We start from the raw sequence: 20,160 nt of genomic DNA on the forward strand, positions 1-20,160 counted from the left end.
TAGTGAAAACACACAAAGTTAGTCTGCATTTACTATTTTGGTCTAGTTAGAACATTTTAATAATTATTTCAAAATGTCCAACCATATTATTAAACTATATCACTTAAATAATAGGAGACACCACTTTTAAGAATAGATAAGATTTTTGCTTTGATAGTAAGTTCTTCCTTAAAACCATTTAATGTCATAATCTGAGATTTTTTTTACCTGATGTTCCAATTTCGTGATTTTTCTCTTCGGGTTTGCCATTTGACTTGAAAGGTCTCTGTTCATCTGCCTCATCATCCCCCCACCATGAAGGCTGCCCATATAACGGAGTACCACGGGGCATGGCAGAAGTATCTGTAAAGAAGTGGGGGAAATCTGTTTAAAGCACATGAAACACGAAAACAAACAAACAAACATGCTTTTGGAGAATGTTAGAATTGCCCAGTTGATTTAATGAAAAACAAAGTACAGGTGACCCCTGAACAATGCAGAGTTTAGGAGCCTCTACCTTCTCTGCAGTTGAAAATTCAAGCATAGTATAACTTATAGTCAGCCTGCTCCCCTGGTGGTTCAAATGGTAGAGAATCTGCCTGCAATGCGGAAGAACCAGGTTCGATCCCTAGGTCAGGACAATCCCTTGGAGAAGGAACTGGCAACCCACTCCAGTATTCCTGCCTGAAGAATCCCACGGACAGGGGAGCCTGGTGGGCTAGAGTCCATGGGTCACAAAGAGCTGAAAACTTATTCAACAACTTTCACTTCCAAATCCATAGTTCCTGTGTATTAGTCACTCAGGCATGTCCAACTCATTGTGACTCCATGGACTCTAGTCCACCAGGCTCATCTATCCATGGGATTCTTCAGGCAAGAATACTGGAGTGGGTTGCCAGTTCCTTCTCCAGGGGATCTTCCCAACCCAGGGATCGAACCTGGGTCTCCCACATTGCAGGCCAATTCTTTACCATCTGAACCACGAGGGAAGCAGTTCTGCATTCATGATTCAACTAATGTGGATTGTGTAGTATTGTAGTATTAACTATTGAAAAAAAAATCTGCATTTCTTTTTAATACAGTGTTGCTCAACACAGAGAAGGCAATGGCAACCCACTCCAGTACTCTTGCCTGGAAAATCCCATGGACAGAGGAGCCTGGTAGGCTATAGTCCATGTTCCATGGGGTTGCTAAGAGCTGGATGCGACTGAGCAACTTCACTTTCACTTTTCACTTTCATGCACTGGAGAAGGAAATGGCAAGCCACTCTAGTGTTCTTGCCTGCAGAATCCTGGGAACGGGGGAGCCTGGTGGGCTATGGGGTCGCACAGAATTGGACACAACTGAAGTGACTTAGCAGCAGCAGCAGCTGCTCAACAGTTCAAACCAGTGCTGTTCAAGGGTTAACTGCATAGTGTAGATAGCAGAAAATACTCTAAGTCGAATAATAGTTGTGGATCTCATTCAATATTGAACATGAGAAACAAATTTTGCACTGGCTAATATCTAAGTAATATAAACTGCTATAGTCCAATAGCTTTTAGTCAAAGTGCAACTTGTTCGCTGGCACACAGAAATGGCTCATAAGTCTAAACATAAAAGACAAAACTAAATTTTGGTATAAGTGACCGTTTATAAATTTTTTTAAAGCCTAAGGACACTGCACAGTAACTAAATTTAAACTAGCTGTTAATTGGACTAATAAGCTTATATTTGAGCAATTTGGTAATTTCTAGGAGAAGGAAATGGCAACCCACTCTAGTGTTCTTGCCTGGAGAATCCCAGGGACGGCAGAGCCTGGTGGGCTGCCGTCTGTGGGGTTGCACAGACTCGGACACGACTGAAGTGACTTAGCAGCAGCAGCAGTTTTAAAAGTTGTTTTTGTATGACTGGGATTATGTGTATAAAATATTCCTAAAGCTCCTACTGTAATATTATACATATCATAATAATTATGATAATGTAGCCATTATTGGACATTTCCTTTTCATTCATTTCAGTTATAATCTAGGGGGAAAAAGCAGACAAACATGAAATAATAAAAATACTAGAAGGTAAATTATATTTACTTTCCTCAAATAAACATACTAAATACACCTACATACAAATGCCATATAATTATGTTCTACACTGCTTTCTAAGAAGCACTGGCTGCATTAAAACCCACTCTGAAATTGTCATTAATTATTTTTATAAGGACATGGACAATTTTCTGAGAACAAAGCATGCAATTTCTTCATAATCAATAAACATGATATTTTCAAAGAGGTTAACTTACCAACGACTTTCTCCTCAGATTTTAGTGCTTCTGTAGGTTTGTGCTGCACTTCTGTTGCAGAATCTGCTACCTTTGAATCTATGCTTTTGGCACATGCAGATTTTGATAATTCTGATTCTGAAGATTTTTGGGACAACTGAAGCTGAATGGTAAATTTCTCATGCTACAAAACATTTTAAAATGGAAGTGAAATATCCATGAGTGAAATCAACCCTAGTAAATGGCAGGTTTACAAAAGAAATAAGTAAAAATGTTTACCTTGAGAGCTTCTTCAGGGACCCTCATTTCTCCTCGTACTACAGTGAAAAGATTTGTATGTAAACAGAGCTAAGGAAGAATATAATTTCAAAACCCTGATATGCTTAAAACAATCAAAGATAATATAGAAGTTGTCCTATTTTCAAGAAGTAATTATTAGAGAATGGCCATATTTCCCTTAAGAGTTACATGTTTAAAAAAAGTTAAATTATGTTCACAAATATAAAAATTTTTTAATACTAAATAAAATCTTAAAAAGTCTAGCAAGTAATTCCAAACTTAGGTAATAATCACAGCCTTCAAGAAGCAAACAACTGGGTGATTAACCTAAGCACAAAAGACATTTTCAGTTCTCACTAACAGTAATAAGACCACAAAGAAAAGCACCTGGATCAAATTATATTGATAGCTAATCACAAAAATCTAAAAAGAAGGGTCATCAGTGATTACCCAACAGTAAATCCTTAAGAAATTCAATTATTCCTACTTCACAAGCACTGATAAAAATGAAACTCATCTTGAAAGTGCAAAAGAAATGCTATAATTAGGGTCTTTACAGAAACTACAACCACTCCCTCCCCCCATGACTTGCAATCAGGGTCAAATTACATTATCAAACAACTGATTCTATACAGATTAGAACCAAGTGCTAGATATAATGAATGCTTTCATTATTATGCCAAAAACAACAATGCCTCTGTATGTTGAAAAGATCTTTTACTAAACAACAGAGGTCACATTTCTCACCATTACTTAACCCCATAATGAAAGGACTTTTATAACCACATAGTAAATCTAGTCTTCTTTATCAGTTCAGAGCACCCATGACTTCAAGGGTAAACAGCTATAATTATCATGACCACTTGGGAGAAAAAGAGACTTCCCATGCATGACGAGCAGTAAACTTGTTTACAAGTATTTGATCCATAGATCTACTCATTAAAATAACAAAGACTCAGCATTTTCTAGAATTGTAAAGCGCTCTGGGAATATCCTATTCAATTCCATTAACCCACCTTCCCATTCTGTCCACGTGGAACTTGAGGACTAGAGAGGCAGAACCAAAGATAATAATCTAGTCAACTGAATACTAGTCCAGGGCTTTCTTATCACTTTACATTGCTTCCGGTAACTTAAAATAATTAAAAATTTTCTTTTTTTGTTATGTAAATATGCTGATGCACATCTTCTGGTATATATGACAATATATAGTTCATAGTTAAGTACTTAATAAAAACTAAAAATTCTAGTAAACTTTTGTTTTACTCTCCAAAAACTCATTAACAGCTGCAGAAGATTCATTGCATACCTACATTTACAGTGGAAAACACCATCTTAAAAATACTGAAAGTCATTTCTATTTTTCAATGGGAAACATGATTTTAGCCTGCTGTGATTGCTTTCTGCAGCTTCAAGTTTCTCCTGGGAGTGCTTTAATTCAGGCTATTCCTCAAAGTTAGTCTAGGGCATCCTCTTAAATTTAGGCTTATAAACTTATAAACTTATAAAGAGTGTGTAACTTATAAAGAAAACTTATAAAGGAAAACTTATAAAGAGTGTGTAACTAAGATTCACATACTTTGTCTTAAAAAACTCCTGTGTGCGAGACCAAAGAATTCAAGATTTCTTTTGTTTAGGTTATGAATTTACCTGAGAATTCTAGTATTACTATGAGATTTTTGAGACTGCTCTGACTCCAGCTTTTACCTTCAAAGCTACTATCTTGCTAGTGGTACAGACCCAGGTAACTGTTTTTAGCTTGCCTAATTCAGAAAAATGACAATCTAAGGTACAATTACTTATGATGTCAAGTTACAAAATACACAATACGGTCATATTAACTACAGCTATATGTCAATTATATCTCAAAAAATTTTAGAAACAGTTACATGTTTACTTAAATCTTGCTTACTAAAAATCATTATATTTATAAATTATTTCCACACTTCTTTGAATAAGAAACAACTGAAAAACAGAAAAAAATACGTGAAACAATGGTTTGCAAAGACAATTAATTCAGTTCAGTTCAAAAGGTCCGTCTAGTCAAGGCTATGGTTTTTCCCGTGGTCATGTATGGATGTGAGAGTTGGACTGTGAAGAAAGCTGATCGCCGAAGAATTGATGCTTTTGAACTGTGGTGTTGGAGAAGACTCTTGAGAGTCCCTGGGACTGCAAGGAGATCCAACCAGTCCATTCTAAGGGAGATCGATCCTGGATGTTCATTGGAAGGACTGATGCTAGGGCTGAAACTGCAATACTTTGGCCACCTCATGCGATGAGTTGACTCACTGGAAAAGACTCTGATGCTGGGAAAGGTTGGGGGCGGGAGGAGAAGGGGACGACCGAGAATGAGATGGCTGGATGGCATCACCGACTCTGTGGACATGAGTTTGAGTGTACTCCGGGAGTTGGTGATGGACAGGGAGGCCTGGCGTGCTGTGATTCATGGGGTCGCGGAGAGTAATCACTACAGATGCTGATTGCAGCCATGAAATTAAAAGACACTTACTCCTTGGAAGGAAAGACAATCAATACCAGGTAACAAAAGACAGTGATTCTTGAGTGAAGAGGAACAAATCAAAGGGAGTGCAATCACTGCACTAACTCAGTATCTTTAGAGAGCTTCCAAGTCAAACTGGAGGGATGGGTAAGCAAGGCAGAACCTGGCAGACTCTAAGCTGTGAAGAAAGAGGGTTGAGAGTCTGGGGAGACCAAGAGGACTACAGTTCAGAAAACTGCACAGAAAGAGTAATCCAGAGATTGTTACAGGGGCTGGCTCAAGTATTCAGTTGGGCATTGATCAGCACATTAATTTGAGAAAACATACCTATGGCTGGGACAAGAACCACCTGAAAGTATTCGAGGTAATACTGCTCCTTACTCAGAGAGGGACAGGAATAGTGTCTAATCACAACAGCCAAGCTGGAAAACCTCATGTATAACGGGTCACTGGATAAAGCAGGGGTTGGCAAATTGTTTATCTATTGAGGGCCAGACAGTAAACTTTTTAGGTTTTGGAAACCATATGATTTCTGTTTCAACTACTCAACTCTGCTATGACAGTACAAAAGCAGCTAAAGAAAGATGTACATAAGTGGATATGCCTGTGTACCAATAAAACTTTATTTACAAACACAGGCTGAGAGCCAGGTTTACCAATGGTCTAGCTGACCCCTAAAGCAAAGTATACAGAAAGGTCTTGCTTCTGTAACGGGGAATTAATTAGCCCCAGACTATTCTTAGAAGTTCAAAAAATTTTAGAAAAGCAATACTCAACATGAAAAAACTATTTCAAAGTAACCTGTGTCCCAGAACAAAGCTCAAAAATATTTATAGGAATCCAAAAGTATGCATACAATACTCAACAAGGTAAAAAAATGAATGTCTGTCATTCAGTCAAAACAATGAATGTAAAAATCTATCAAAACTGACTCAGAACTGACACAGATGTCAACAAACATTTCAACACAGTTAATATCACTGTTTCCACTATTTCCCCATCTATTTCCCATGAAGTGATGGGACCAGATGCCATGATCTTAAGTTTTCTGAATGTTGAGCTTCAAGCCAACCTTTTCACTCTCCTCTTTCACTTTCATCAAGAGGCTTTTTAGTTCCTCTTCGCTTTCTGCCATAAGGGTGGTGTCATCTGCATATCTGAGGTTATTGCTATTTCTCCTGGCAATCTTGATTCCAGCTTGTGCTTCTTCCAGCCCAGCGTTCCTCATGATGTACTCTGCATATAAGCTAAGTAAGCATGGTGACAATATATAGCCTTGATGTAATCCTTTTGCTATTTGGAACCAGTCTGTTGTTCCATGTCCAGTTCTAACTGTTGCTTCCTGACCTGCATACAGGTTTCTCAAGAGGCAGGTCAGGTGGTCTGGTATTCCCATCTCTTTCAGCATGTTCCACAGTTTATTGTGATCGACACAGTCAAAGGCTTTGACATAGTCAAGAAAGCAGAAATAGATGTTTTTCTGGAACTCTCTTGCTTTTTCGATGATCCAGCAGATGTTGGCAGTTTGATCTCTGGTGCCTCTGCCTTTTCTAAAGCCAGCTTGAACATCTGGAACTTCACGGTTCACGTACTGCTGAAGCCTGGCTTGGAGAATTTTAAGCATGACTTCACTAGCGTGTGAGATGAGTGCAATTGTGCAGTAGTTTGAGCATTCTTTGGCACTGCCTTTCTTTGGGATTGGAATGAAGACTGACCTCTTCCAGTCTTGTGGCCACTGCTGAGTTTTCCAAATTTGCTGGCATACTGAGTGCAGCACTTTCACAGCATCATCTTTCAAGATTTGAAATAGCTCAACTGGAATTCCATCACCTCTACTAGCTTTGTTCATAGTGATGCTTTCTAAGGCCCACTTGACTTCACATTCCAAGATGTCTGGCTCCAGGTGAGTGACCACACTATTGTCATTATCTGGGTCGTGAAGATCTTTTTTGTACAGTTCTTCTGTGTATTCTTGCCACCTCTTCTTAATATCTTCTGCTTCTGTTAGGTCCATACCATTTCTGTCCTTTATCGAGCCCATCTTTGCATGAAATGTTCCCTTGGTATCTCTAATTTTCTTGAAGAGATCTCTAGTCTTTCCCATTCTGTTGTTTCCCTCTATTTCTTTGCATTAATCGCTGAGGAAGGTTTTCTTATCTCTACTTGCTATTCTTTGGAACTCTGCATTCAGATGCTTAAATCTTTCCTTTTCTCCTTTGCTTTTCGCTTCTCTTCTTTTCACAGCTATTTGTAAGGGAAATAGATGGGCAAACAGTGGAAACAGTGTCAGAGTTTTTTTGGGGGGGCTCCAAAATCACTGCCGATGCTGACTGTAGCCATGAAATTAAAAGACGCTTACTCCTTGGAAGGAAAGTTATGACCAACCTAGATAGCATATTAAAAAGCAGAGACATTACTTTGCCAACCAAGGTCCATCTAGTCAAAGCTATGGTTTTTCCAGTGGTCATGTATGGATGTGAGAGCTGGACTGTGAAGAAAGCGATCGCCGAAGAATTGATGTTTTTGAACTGTGGTGTTGGAAAAGACTCTTGAGAGTCCCTTGGACTGCAAGGAGATCCAACCAGTCCATCCTAAAGGAGATCAGTCCTGGGTGTTCATTGGAAGGACTGATGCTGAAGCTGAAACTCCAATAGTTTGACCACCTCATGAGAAGAGTTGATTCTTTGGAAAAGACCCTGAGGCTGGGAGGGATTGGGGGCAGAAGGAGAAGAGGACGACAGAGGATGAGATGGCTGGATGGTATCACCTACTCAATGGACATGAGTTTGGGTAAACTCCAGGAGTTGGTGATGTACAGGGAGGCCTGGCGTGATGCGGTTCATGGGGTCACAAAGAGTCGGACACGACTGAGAGCCTGAACTGGCTGACTGAATTTCACTGTATTCCATATGTTTAAAAAATATAAAGACTTGAAAGATATAAAAGACAAACTCCAAATTTTAGAGCTGAAAACTATACTGGACAAGGAAATTGCATGTTAGACACAGAAAAAGAAAAGTTTAGCAAAGCTGAAGACAATGCAACAATAAAAACAACCCAAAGTGAAACACACAAATAACAGATACTCATTAAAAAAATAATAAATAGAGCCTCAATAAGCTATGAGATGACTTCAAGTAGCCTAATATACATTTAAATGAAGTCCTTGAGTAAAAAGTGAAGAAAACAGAAAAATTTTAAAAAATAATGGCTAAATTTTTTTTCTAAATCTAATTAAAAGTATAAAACCACAGATCCAACATGCTCAAAAAACTCCAAGCACAAGAGACATGAAGAAAACTATACAAACGCATATTAAAATCAAACTGCTCAAAACCAGGGGAAAAGGGAACCAATGCAATTGAGAACAACAAATTTAAAGTGCTTAAAAGAAATGTCATCTAGAATTCTATGTCTAGCAACAATAACTTCTAATAACTAAGGAAACTAGATGAAAATGTGGATCTATTAATATTAAAAAGGATGAAAAGAAATGGTAATTACACTGGTTTAAGATATGAATACAATGGCCATAAAAATCTATTTTTCTTATTTAAACCTCTTTAAAAGATAACTGATGCTTTCCTGATATCAATGTAGAATGCAATTTGTAACATATATAGAAATAAAAGGTATGACAATCACAGCACAAAGATCAGGACAGAAAAAATGCAAGTATACCACTATAACGTTCTTATACTGTATGTGAAGTAGTATAATGTCATTTGAAGATACAGCTTAAAATTAAAGATAAAATTATAAAATCTTAACCACTAATTTTTAAAAAAAGGGTTACAGTAATAAAATAACAAGACAAAATGAAATCATAAAGAAGCTCAATAATCCAAAATAAGTTAGGAGAAAAAGAGAAAAAACTGATGGGGCAAATAGAGCACAAATACCAATATGACAGATTTAATAACCACATCATTAAATGAATGCTCTAGATCCCCAGATGAGGGCAGAAATGATCAAACGGAATAAAAACTAAGACCTACTATGTGCTGCCTATTTCAAATGTAAAGACAATAATAAGTTAAAAGAATGCACATTCTTTTCAAGTACACAGAGCATATTTACCAAGATAAGAGTAGATATACCATGCGTGACACGACAGGATTTGAAATACATGAAGTATGTTTTTGACCACTATGGGCAAATTGGAAATTAATAATAAATAATAATAAATCAGAATTAACTTTCCCTTGGAAAAATTCCAAATATTTAGAAACTAAGTAACAAAGATAACTCAACAAAGATCAAAAGAGAAACTTGAAAGTATCTTACATGTTAAAGCAGTATAGGCGTACTTTATTGTACTTCCCTTTATTGTGTTCTGCAGACACTGTGTTTCATACAAATTGAAGGTCTGTGGCAACCCTGCACCTACCAAGTCTATCGCAGACAGTTTTCCAATGGCATTTGCTCACTTTGTGTCTCTGTATGGTAATTCGCCGGGCTTCCCTGGTGGCTCAGAGGTTAAAGCATCTGCCTCCAATGCAGGAGACCCGGGTTCGATCCCTGGGTCAGGAAGATCCCCTGGAGAAGGAAATGGTAACCCCCTCCAGTATTCTTGCCTGGAGAATCCCATGGACGGAGAAGCCTAGTAGGCTACAGTCCACGGGGTCGCAAAGAGTCGGACATGACTGAGCGATGGAATGGAATGGTAATTCGCACATTTCAAACATTTTCATCATTTTTATATTTGTTACGGGGATCTGTGATTAGTGATCTTTTTAAAAAGTTATTTTTGGCTGTGTCGGCACGTGCGGTCTCTGCTGCAGCACGTGGGGTCTTTTGTTGTGGCCCGTGGGTTTGTGGCACATGGGGTCTCTATTGAGGCGCCCAGCCTCAGTAATTGTGGTGCATGGTCCCCAGCCAGGGATCGAATCTGAGTCCCCTGCACTGGAAGGTGAACTCTTAACCACTGGGCCACCAGGAGTCCCTGATCAGTAATCTTTGATGTTACTATTGTTATTGTTCTGGGTCACCATGAACTTCACCCATATAGGTCGGTGAACTTAATTGATAGATGTTGTCCACGTTCTGACTGGCCCACCAACTGGCCATTCTTTCTCTCTCCTCTGGTCTGCATATTCCCTAAGACACGACAACGTTAATATTAGGCCAATTAATAGCCCCACAACAGCCTCTAAACATTTAAGTGAAATGAAGAGTCACACATCTTGTACTTTAAGTTAAAAGCTAGAAATGACTAAACCTAGTGAGGAAGGCATGTCAAAAGACAGCAAAATATTTTTGGTGTTTAAAAAAAAAAGAGATGGAGGGACATTTGAGAAAAAAAAAAAAGCCAAGATGGGACCAAAGATAGGCTTCATGTGACAGCCAAATTGTGACTGGAAAGAAAAAGTTCTTGAAGGAAAATTAAAACTGGTATTTTAGTGATACATGAATGGTAAGAAAGCTAAATAGATTTAGTGTAAATATGGAGTAAGTTTAGTGATCTGAATAGAAGACCAAACCAGCCACAACATTCCCTTAAAGCCAAAGCCTAATGCAGAGCAAGGCCCTCTCTTCAATGAAGGCTGCAAGAGGTGAGGAAGTTGCAGAAGAAAAGCTTGAAGCTTACACAGAATGATTTATAATGCTCAGGAAAAGAAGCCATTTCCATAACATAAAAGTGCAAAGTGAAGCAGCAATTGCTGATATAGAAGCTATAGCAAATTATCCAGAAGATCTAGCTAAGATAATTATAATGACACTAAACAACAGATTTTCAATGTAGACAAAACAGTCTTCTTTGGAAGAAGACACCCTTTCATAGCTAGAGAGAAGTCAATGACTTCGCTTCAATGGGCAAGCTGATTCTCTTGTTAGGGGGGATAACATAGGTAATGATTTTTAAGTTGAAGCCAATGCTTACTTACCATTCAGAATATCTTAGGGCCCTTAGGAATTACACTAAATCTACTCTGCCTGTCCTCTGTCAATGAAATAATAAAGCCTGGGTGACTGGACATCTGTTTACAACACTGTTTACTAAATATTTTAAGCCCACCGTTTGAGACCTACTACATGGCACGTTACAGTCCATGGGGTCGCAAAGAGTGGGACATGACTGAAGAGACTTAGCAGCATGTACGTTCAGAAAAAAAAGATTCTTTTCAAAGTATTTCTGCTCACTGAACATGCACCTTGTCACCCAAGAGCTCTGATGGAGATATACAAAATTAATGCCTGCTAACAACAACAACATCCATTCTGCAACCCATGAATTGAGACATTTTGACTTTAAAGCCTTATTAAAAAAAAAAAACTATTTATTTTTATTTATTTGGCTGTGCCAGGTCTTAGTTGCAGCATGTGGGATCTATTTCCGTGACCAAGGATTAAACCTGTACCCCTGATATTGGGAGTGTGAAGGCCTAGCCACTGGACCACCAGGGAAGTACCTCAAGTCTTACGACTGAACAGATACATTTCATAAGCTTACAGCTGCCACAGCAATTCTTCAGCTGGATTTCAGAAGTTATCTGAAAACCTTTTGGAAAAGATTCACCATTCTAGTTTCCATTAGAACATTTGTGATTTATGGAAAGGTCAACTATCAATACTAACAGGAGTTTGGAAGAAGTTGATTCCAAACCTCATGAATGACTTTGAGGGGTTCAAGACTTCAGTGGGGGAAGTAATTGCTGAGACAGTGCAAATAGCAAAAGAACTAGAATTAAAAGTGGAGTCTGAAAGTGCGGTTAAACTGCTGCAATCTCATGATAAAATTACAATGAATAAGAAGTTTCTTATGAATGGGCAAAGAAGTTTCTTGAAATGGAATCTACTCCTGGTAAAGATGCTGTGAAGACTGTTGGCATGACAACAAAGGATCTAGAGTATTACATATACTTAGTTGATAAAGCAGCAGTAAGGTTTGAGAGACTGCCTCCAATTATGAAAGAAGTTCTGCTTTGGGTAACATGCAATCAAAAAGCACTGCGTATTACAGAAAAATCACCCATGAAAGGAAGAGTCAATTCATGTGGCAAACTTCACTGTTGTGTTATTCTAAGAAATAGCCACAGCCACCCCAACTTCCAGCAACCACCTCCCTGGTCAGTCAGCACCCATCAACACCAAGGCAAGACCCTGCATCCTTAATAAGATTATGACTCATAGAATGCTCACATGATAGTTAGCAGTTTTTAGTAATAAAGCATTTTTTTATCAAGGTATATACAAATTTTTTAGACATAATGCTATCACATACCTAATAGACTACAATGTCATTTAAACATCAACTTTTATATGCACTGGGAAACCAAAAAATTTGTGTGGCTGGTTTCTTACAATGCTACAGTGGTCTGAAACTGAAAGCACAATATCTCTAAGGTATGACCGTACTGGGTGGGGGGCAGGGGCGGGTGGATTTTATATCACTAAATGCCTATATTAGAAAAGAAAGGTCTTGAATGATGTCAGCTTTCACCTGGAAGAAGTTAATAATGACAAGTAGAAGTCAAATAGAAAACATTAACAATTGAAAAATTCAATTAGACCAAATTCAATTATATCAGATTTAAATGGACTGGGGGAGAAGTTTCTTCCCATTTTCTTCACAATATCTGCTCTACCTATAGAATATGCTGTTGGTTAAGGGGGACTCCATTTTTTAAATTGTTTACATCAACTGTACAATTTTGGATTCATCCTTGACTCTGTTCTCTTAGTCCATATTCAGTCTAATCAAGAATATTACTGGCTCCATCTACAAGACATGTACAGATCCTATCATTTCTCACTGCCTCTGCTTCTATCACCCTGGTCCAAACCTCCATTATTTCTCACCTGGAGCTACTGCAACTACCATAACAACCTTCTAACTGGTCTCCCTCTTACCACTCCTGCCCACTCCCACCCTTAAGTCCTTGAACAAGAGTGAAGTGAAGTTGCTCAGTTGTGTCCGACTCTTTGCGACCTCTCTGTAGCCAACCGGGTTCCTCCGTCCATGGGATTTTCCAGGCAAGAATACTGGAGTGGGTTGCCATTTCCTTCTCCAGGGGAACTTCCTGACCCAGGGATTGAACCCGGGTCTCCCGCATTGTAGGCAGACGCTTTACCATCTGAGCCACAGGGAAACGCCTTGAATAAGAGAAACCAGAGGATTCTTTAAAACATGTAAGTCATTATCACCTCATTCCTCTGATTAAACCCTCTAATCGCTCCGTTTCACTTAAAAGCAAAAATTCTTACAGTGGCCTATTCAAGGTGATACATTCTGGTTCCCCACATGCTCTGACCCTTCACTGGCTCCAGCCACACGGACTTTTTTTCAAGGCTGTTCCTCAAATATTGCAAACAGGTTTTTGGTTTAAATCCTGCATTTAACTCTCTATCTGCTTGAAGAGCAATTTCTCCAGATATATCCATAAGGTCAGCATCTTCACCTTCTCCCTATCTTTGCTCCAATGTTGGCTTCTCAGTGAAGTCTTCATGAACAGCCCTTTAAAAGTATACTTTCTCATGCACCACCACTAGCTCTCTGTATCCCATTCACACTTTTCCTCGATAGAATTTATCACCCTCTATCACTCTTTGTGTGTGCTGTCAGCTACCTCCAAACCCATTGAAGTGTAAGCCCCGGGAGGACAGAGACTGCGGTCTGGTTTAATTAGTGCTGTACCCCCAGACTGGGGCTCTCTGGTGGCTCAGTGGTAAAGAACTCACCTATAATGCAGGAGACGTGGCTTTGATCCTTGGGTCGGGAAAAACCCTTGGAGAGGGAATGGCTATTCATTCCAGTATTCTTGCCCAAGAAATTCAATGGACAGAAGGAGCCTGGCAGGCTACAGTCCATGGGGTTACAAAAGAGTTGAATACAAATTCATAACTAAACAACAATACAACATCCCCATACTGTGGGGACTATGTCTGGCATGTAGGAGACATTCAATAAATAATTGTAAAATAAATAAACTTAGGCTTGCTTATCTGCTACATATCTAGCCACCTGAAGATACAGTACCTGTTCCTGAAGTGTAGCATTCCACTATACTTCCTGAGTTTACAGACATTTCTTAAACTTGGATATTTCACTACTTGCTTTTCCAAATCACTTAATTACTCTGATTAGAAAAAAATACTTTTGGTAGATAAATTGTATTCCAGTTTCAACTCACGGTAAATGTTCTTTCCAGTCTTAATTCATGGTAAATGTTCTTTCTGTTGCTGTGGCATTTTAATTAAACAATTTTTAACTACAAGATATAACAATCTGTAGACTAGTTCAATGCAAAGAAATAGAGGAAAACAACAGAATAGGAAAAACAAGAGATCTCTTCAAGAAAATTAGAGATACCAAGGGAACATGTCATGCAAAGATGGGCTCGATAAAGGACAGAAAAGGTATGGACCGAACAGAAGCAGAAGATATTAAGAGGTGGCAAGAATACACAGAAGAACTGTACAAAAAAGATCTTTACGACCAAGGTAATCACGATGGTGTGATCACTCACCTCGAGCCAGACATCCTGGAATGTGAAGTCAAGCGGGCCTTAGAAAGCATCACTATGAACAAAGCTAGAGGAGGTGATGGAATTCCAGTTGAGCTATTTCAAACCCTAAAAGATGATGCTGTGAAAGTGTTGCACTCAATATGCCAGCAAATTTGGAAAACTCAGTAGTGGCCACAGGACTGGAAAAGGTCAGTCGTCATTCCAGTCCCAAAGAAAGGCAGTGCCAAAGAATTCTCAAACTACCACACAATTGCACTCATCTCACACGCTAGTAAAGTCATGCTCAAAATTCTCCAAGCCAGGCTTCAGCAATTCATGAACCGTGAACTTCCAGATGTTCAAGCTGGCTTTAGAAAAGGCAGAGGAACCAGAGATCAAACTGCCAACATCTGCTGGATCATGGAGAAAGCAAGAGAGTTCCAGAAAAACATCTATTTCTGCTTCATTGACTGTGCCAAAGCCTTTGACTGTGTGGATCACAATAAACTGTGGAACATTCTGAAAGAGATGGGAATACCAGACCACCTGACCTGCCTCTTGAGAAACCTGTATGCAGGTCAGGAAGCAACAGTTAGAACTGGACATGGAACAACAGACTGGTCCAAATACGAAAAGGAGTACGTCAAAGTTGTATATTGTCACCTTGCTTATTTAACTTATATGCAGAGTACATCATGAGGAACGCTGGGCTGGAAGAAGCACAAGCTGGAATCAAGATTGCCCAGAGAAATATCAATAACCTCAGATATGCAGATGACACCACCCTTATGGCAGAAAGTGAAGAGGAACTAAAAAGCCTCTTGAGGAAAGTGAAAGCGGAGAGTGAAAAAGTTGGCTTAAAGCTCAACATTCAGAAAACTAAGATCATGGCTTCTGGTCCCATCACTTCATGGGAAATCGATGGGGAAACAGTGGAAACAGTGCCAAACTTTATTTTTGGGGGCTCCAATATCACTGCAGATGGTGACTGCAGCCATGAAATTAAAAGACGCTTACTCCTTGGAAGGAAAGTTATGACCAACCCAGACAGCATATTAAAAAGCAGAGACATTACTTTGCCAACAAGGTCTGTCTAGTCAAGGCTATGGTTTTACCCGTGGTCATGTATGGATGTGAGAGTTGGACTGTGAAGAAAGCTGATCGCCGAAGAATTGATGCTTTTGAACTGTGGTGCTGGAGAAGACTCTTGAGAGTCCCTTGTACCGCAAGGAGATCCAACCAGCCCATCCTAAAGGAGATCAGTCCTGGGTGTTCATTGGAAGGACTGATGCTGAAGCTGAAACTCCAATACTTTGGCCACCTCATGCAATGAGCTGACTCACTGGAAAAGACTCTGATGCTGGGAGAGATTGGGGGCAGAAGGAGAAGGGGACGACAGAGGATGAGATAGCTGGATGGAATAACCGAATCGATGGACATGGGTTTGAGTGAACTCCGGGTGTTGTTGATGAACAGGGAGGCCTGGTGTGCTGCGATTCATGGGGTCACAAAGAGTTGGACACGACTGAGCGACTGAACTGAACTGAGACTAGTTAACTATTAAACTTAATTTTACTATGAATAAAGCACAATAATGGTTTCAGTCTGGTATATGTAATATGTAAAAATTTGTTTTAAGAGTTTCATCCTATATAATACAGTTTCTGCCACTGTAACAGCACAGTGCTCATTTACAGACAGTGCTCAAAAATCATGAGCAATATGAGATGTTATTTTTAAATAATGAAATCAACTGAGTCTAACCTGAGGGATTGGATAGTTGTGGCTTAACATTGACTTACAACACTGAAAAAGCCCTTTGGAACAAAACATTTGTCCCCAAATTTTTGACAGACACACTGTGAGCATGTATATAAGGAAATATTAGTTTACTAATGAGAAATGATTATACAATCTATAAAAGCATGATGAGTATCTTCTCAATAGTTTCTTAATTTAAAATTCAAAGTAAACTTTATAGAGTTTTACTGAAACCCATTTCCTACTATTTTCTCATGTTTTCAAACAGCTAATGTCAAATGAATGAAGGAGCTATTCAAATTCAAAATATATTTGTATTTATTTTTGGATGAAACTTATGTTGGTGGAAAACAAACCATCAATCAAGGCTTTAATGTTAATTCCTAATCATTGTGCTTGATATATATATATTTTAAAGATTTAAAATATACAACTCAAAATTATTAATGATTAATGCTGCTTTGGGTATACAAGTGTAAAGATTATATGATATGCTACAGAATTATTCGGAGAAGGCAATGGCAACCCACTCCAGTACTCTTGCCTGGAAAATCCCATGGATGGAGGAGCCTGGTAGGCTGCAGTCCATGGGGTTGCGAAGAGTCGGAGACGACTGAGTGACTTCACTTTCACTTTTCACTTGCATGCATTGGAGAAGGAAATGGCAACCCACTCCAGTGTTCTTGCCTAGAGAATGCCAGGGACGGGGGAGCCCGGTGGGCTGCCGTCTATGGGGTCGCACAGAGTTGGACACGACTGAAGTGACTTAGCAGCAGCAACAGAATTATTTTTTCATAAATTTTAAGTTAAATCTATAAAAAGTAATTATGTTCTAGGAACAATTTTAAAGTGTTAGTACATTTAAGTATCACCTCTCCTTAGTTGAGACATTTTCTCTGCTAGAGTAATAAAAGTTCATCCAGTTGCCAGTACATTTGATATAGTCCTTAATATCAATGTGCAGATTTAAAAAAAATTCAGTATAATATGTAATATCTGTATTTTAATTAAATAAATTCTTTAATTAATTCTAAATTAATTAAATTATTTTTACAAAGTTTTCCACCCTGTATTAATATAATTGTTTTTATTCTTGTTCATCCAGTCAGGTTCCTTCTCTTCACTAGTGATTCTTTACTAGGAGAACACCATCATGTCCTTATTCAGTTCGTAGTATCCTATTTTCAAACAAAAGAATTTCAAACATATGGTAAATGCATAATGTACTTAATCACGGAGCATAGGTTTCAAAAGACATAGGATATGGAAAAATTTGAATTAACAGGCAAGAGAGATGGAATGCATAAAATGGAGTTAAAATGGAGACAGAAGGAAAGACAGCATTAATTTCTTTCCATGCCTCCTGGGGGACCTGGCCATTATCATGTAACCAGGAGAAATAAATCTCTAGACTTGGCTACGATTACACACTCTGTCTTCTACCCAGTTACATTCTTTGATACCCAAAGTGCATATGTAATAGCACTGCAGGAATATTTCTGCTGAAACTATAATACAGAGTGAAGAGGAAAAAAAGAGTCCATCAACTTTTCCAGCATTGTTTTTAGGAATAGGCATAATAAGCAGAAAGAAAATGTATTATTTTTAAACGTGTATTTTAATTTGGAAGGGCAAAGAGACTTCCAGCATGCTTATATTATGAATTCTTATGTCTGAAGAAATGTTTAATTTATACCAGAATAAAGATCTTTTAATAAATTTAATAAATGCACAAAATCATGTAAGGATATCATATCCAAATCTCAACTTATCTTCAAGTTTCAAGGTGATATAAGTCTGTTCTGGAATTCTAACATCATTCACAAAAGTCTACAAGAGAAAAAAAAGATGTTAAGTTAATATTTTAAGAATTATTATATTTTAGACAAGCAAATATTCAAACCTTACACTGTAAAGTCGAATGGTGGCTAATTACAGCTTGTGTATCATCATAAAATGCATCTTGTAATGAATGATTTCATAATAAAAGACTTCATACTAAGCCTTTTACTACTATTACAAGTAACACACAAAGAACCAACTTGCAGTTCCTCTAAGTCTACTATGCTGCCAAGACAAATTTAGGCACCTAAAAATGGTGCCAAGAAAAGATCCTACTTGAAGTTAGAAATTGTAAAGGGTGAAATATTTAGCTCTAGATATACTATCAGGGTCCACTAGACTCAATTTTAATTTTTCTGGACAGTTTTAATTATTGGTAAAGGATTGAGGTTATTCCTAGAAGTCTTTTAAAGAAGAAAAAGAAAATTTATCTAAAAAAACTGAATAAAATTCATTCCATTTTCCAATTGCCATATGAGTTCTTTGGACGCTTTTAAGAACTTAAGATACATTACAAGACTCTTACATGAATCTAAGATACATTATAGAAACACTATTTTTCCTGTATCTCAAAATATTCTGTTTCATCAACATCATCATCCCATAATTATTTCATTTTATCAATTATTTCTTACTGTGGAAATGACCAAAATAGTAACAGAAAAATAGAATTACCTAGAACACACTAGTATACCATACTAGGCATACTATACTAGTACGTATACTATTTAATTTTCTAGCAGGTGAAAAGAGGTGAAATTAATTTTCATAAAATATTTTAATAAACATACACATCCAAAATAGTACCATTTTAACAAATAAAGAATATAAAAATTAAAAGGCATTTTACATTCTTTCTTTTGTACCTTGTTTTTTAGACTAGTCACATTTCAAGTGCTCAATAGCCACACATGGATAGTGTGAATATCAAACAGAGCTAGATGGATGATGCAATCATGAAATATTGTACAACCTTTCGGTTTCTTACTACATTACCCAGAATATTGCATCATTTTCCCAAGAAGATGTGAAAGACATCTGAAGACAGCATCTTTGCCCTTTTTCAAAAAGCTATTAAAGAGCAAAATTGAGAATTCAGCATTTTTTAGAGGTCTGGCGTGCTGTGATTCATGGGGTCGCAAAGAGTCGGACATGACTGAGTGACTGAACTGAACTGAACTGAAAGGCAAAGAAGAGATGGGAAACTTTTCACAGTTGTAAGGGTAAATACAAAAAGTAGAGCAGCATTCTAGACTATAACAACAATGATAAAACGTTAACAAAATTAGCAAAATATCAAACCATGAGTCTTCGGATGAAGATAATCCTAGATGAATTTTGCCTAACACAAGAACTGATGAGAGAAAAATGTTTCCAAAGTTAAAAAAAAAAAAAAAACCCTAAAAGATATTTTTCATCCAGTTAGCCTAAGTCAGTAAGAGGAATTACACAGTATTTTTTAACACAAAATTGACGATTCTGCATTTTAAAAGAAATTGTGACAGTTTTCTCTCATTTTTTAATGTTTGCGCTTTAATGTTTATTTGATTTAGTATGGAAGAGAACAAATGTATCTATATAAAAGTAACTGGCAGTAAAGAGATGATGTATTAAGAGAAATAAAATTATTGAACTGATCTGGCAACTTATTTGTAATATTTTACAATTATGGAAGAAAAAGATGACCTTCTTCTTGATAAAGTTTTAAACTGTCAAAAATCTTAAAAATAATGCATTTTGATAATGCAAGAGCAAGAAAAACTAGAAATAATAGTAAACTAGAACCAGTGAGAGATGTACTTGAAATCTGAATCAGCATCTATAAAATGGATATATATCCCGCAGAATGCATGACAACTGACACATTCGTGGCTCTCAAAGAACAATATTGATTCAGTGTGCTACATATCTTTCAAAACCAGGAAAATATGGAATAAAAATTGGAGTTTGTCAGGTGGCATTAGGGGTAAAGAACCCACCTGCCAATGCAGGAGACAAAAGACACGTGGGTTCGAACCCTGGGTCGGGAAGATCCCCAAGGAAATGGCAACCCACTCCAGTATTCTTGCCTGGAGAATCCCACGGACAGAGGA

The 20,160-nt window shown here is 37.8% G+C and overlaps 1 protein-coding gene across 13 annotated transcripts in view; it reads right to left on the reverse strand.

Annotated features, from left to right (window-relative positions):
* CEP170 (centrosomal protein 170) overlaps nt 1–20,160 on the reverse strand; it is a 137,078-nt gene that overhangs the window by 66,665 nt on the left and 50,253 nt on the right. For all 13 annotated transcript variants that reach the window (XM_088845495.1, XM_055419716.2, XM_055419715.2 and 10 more), the window contains exons 4-7: nt 17,974–18,055; nt 2,516–2,571; nt 2,258–2,420; nt 208–342 (exon numbers count right to left, since the gene is read on the reverse strand). In XM_088845495.1, the coding sequence (XP_088701621.1) occupies nt 208–342; nt 2,258–2,420; nt 2,516–2,571; nt 17,974–18,055 (436 nt within the window). The remainder of the gene's footprint in view (nt 1–207; nt 343–2,257; nt 2,421–2,515; nt 2,572–17,973; nt 18,056–20,160) is intronic.

This window comes from Moschus berezovskii, chromosome 17, assembly GCF_049115385.1.
Source record: "Moschus berezovskii isolate FMDL1 chromosome 17, NW_MosBer_1.0, whole genome shotgun sequence".
Lineage (NCBI taxonomy): Eukaryota > Metazoa > Chordata > Mammalia > Artiodactyla > Moschidae > Moschus > Moschus berezovskii.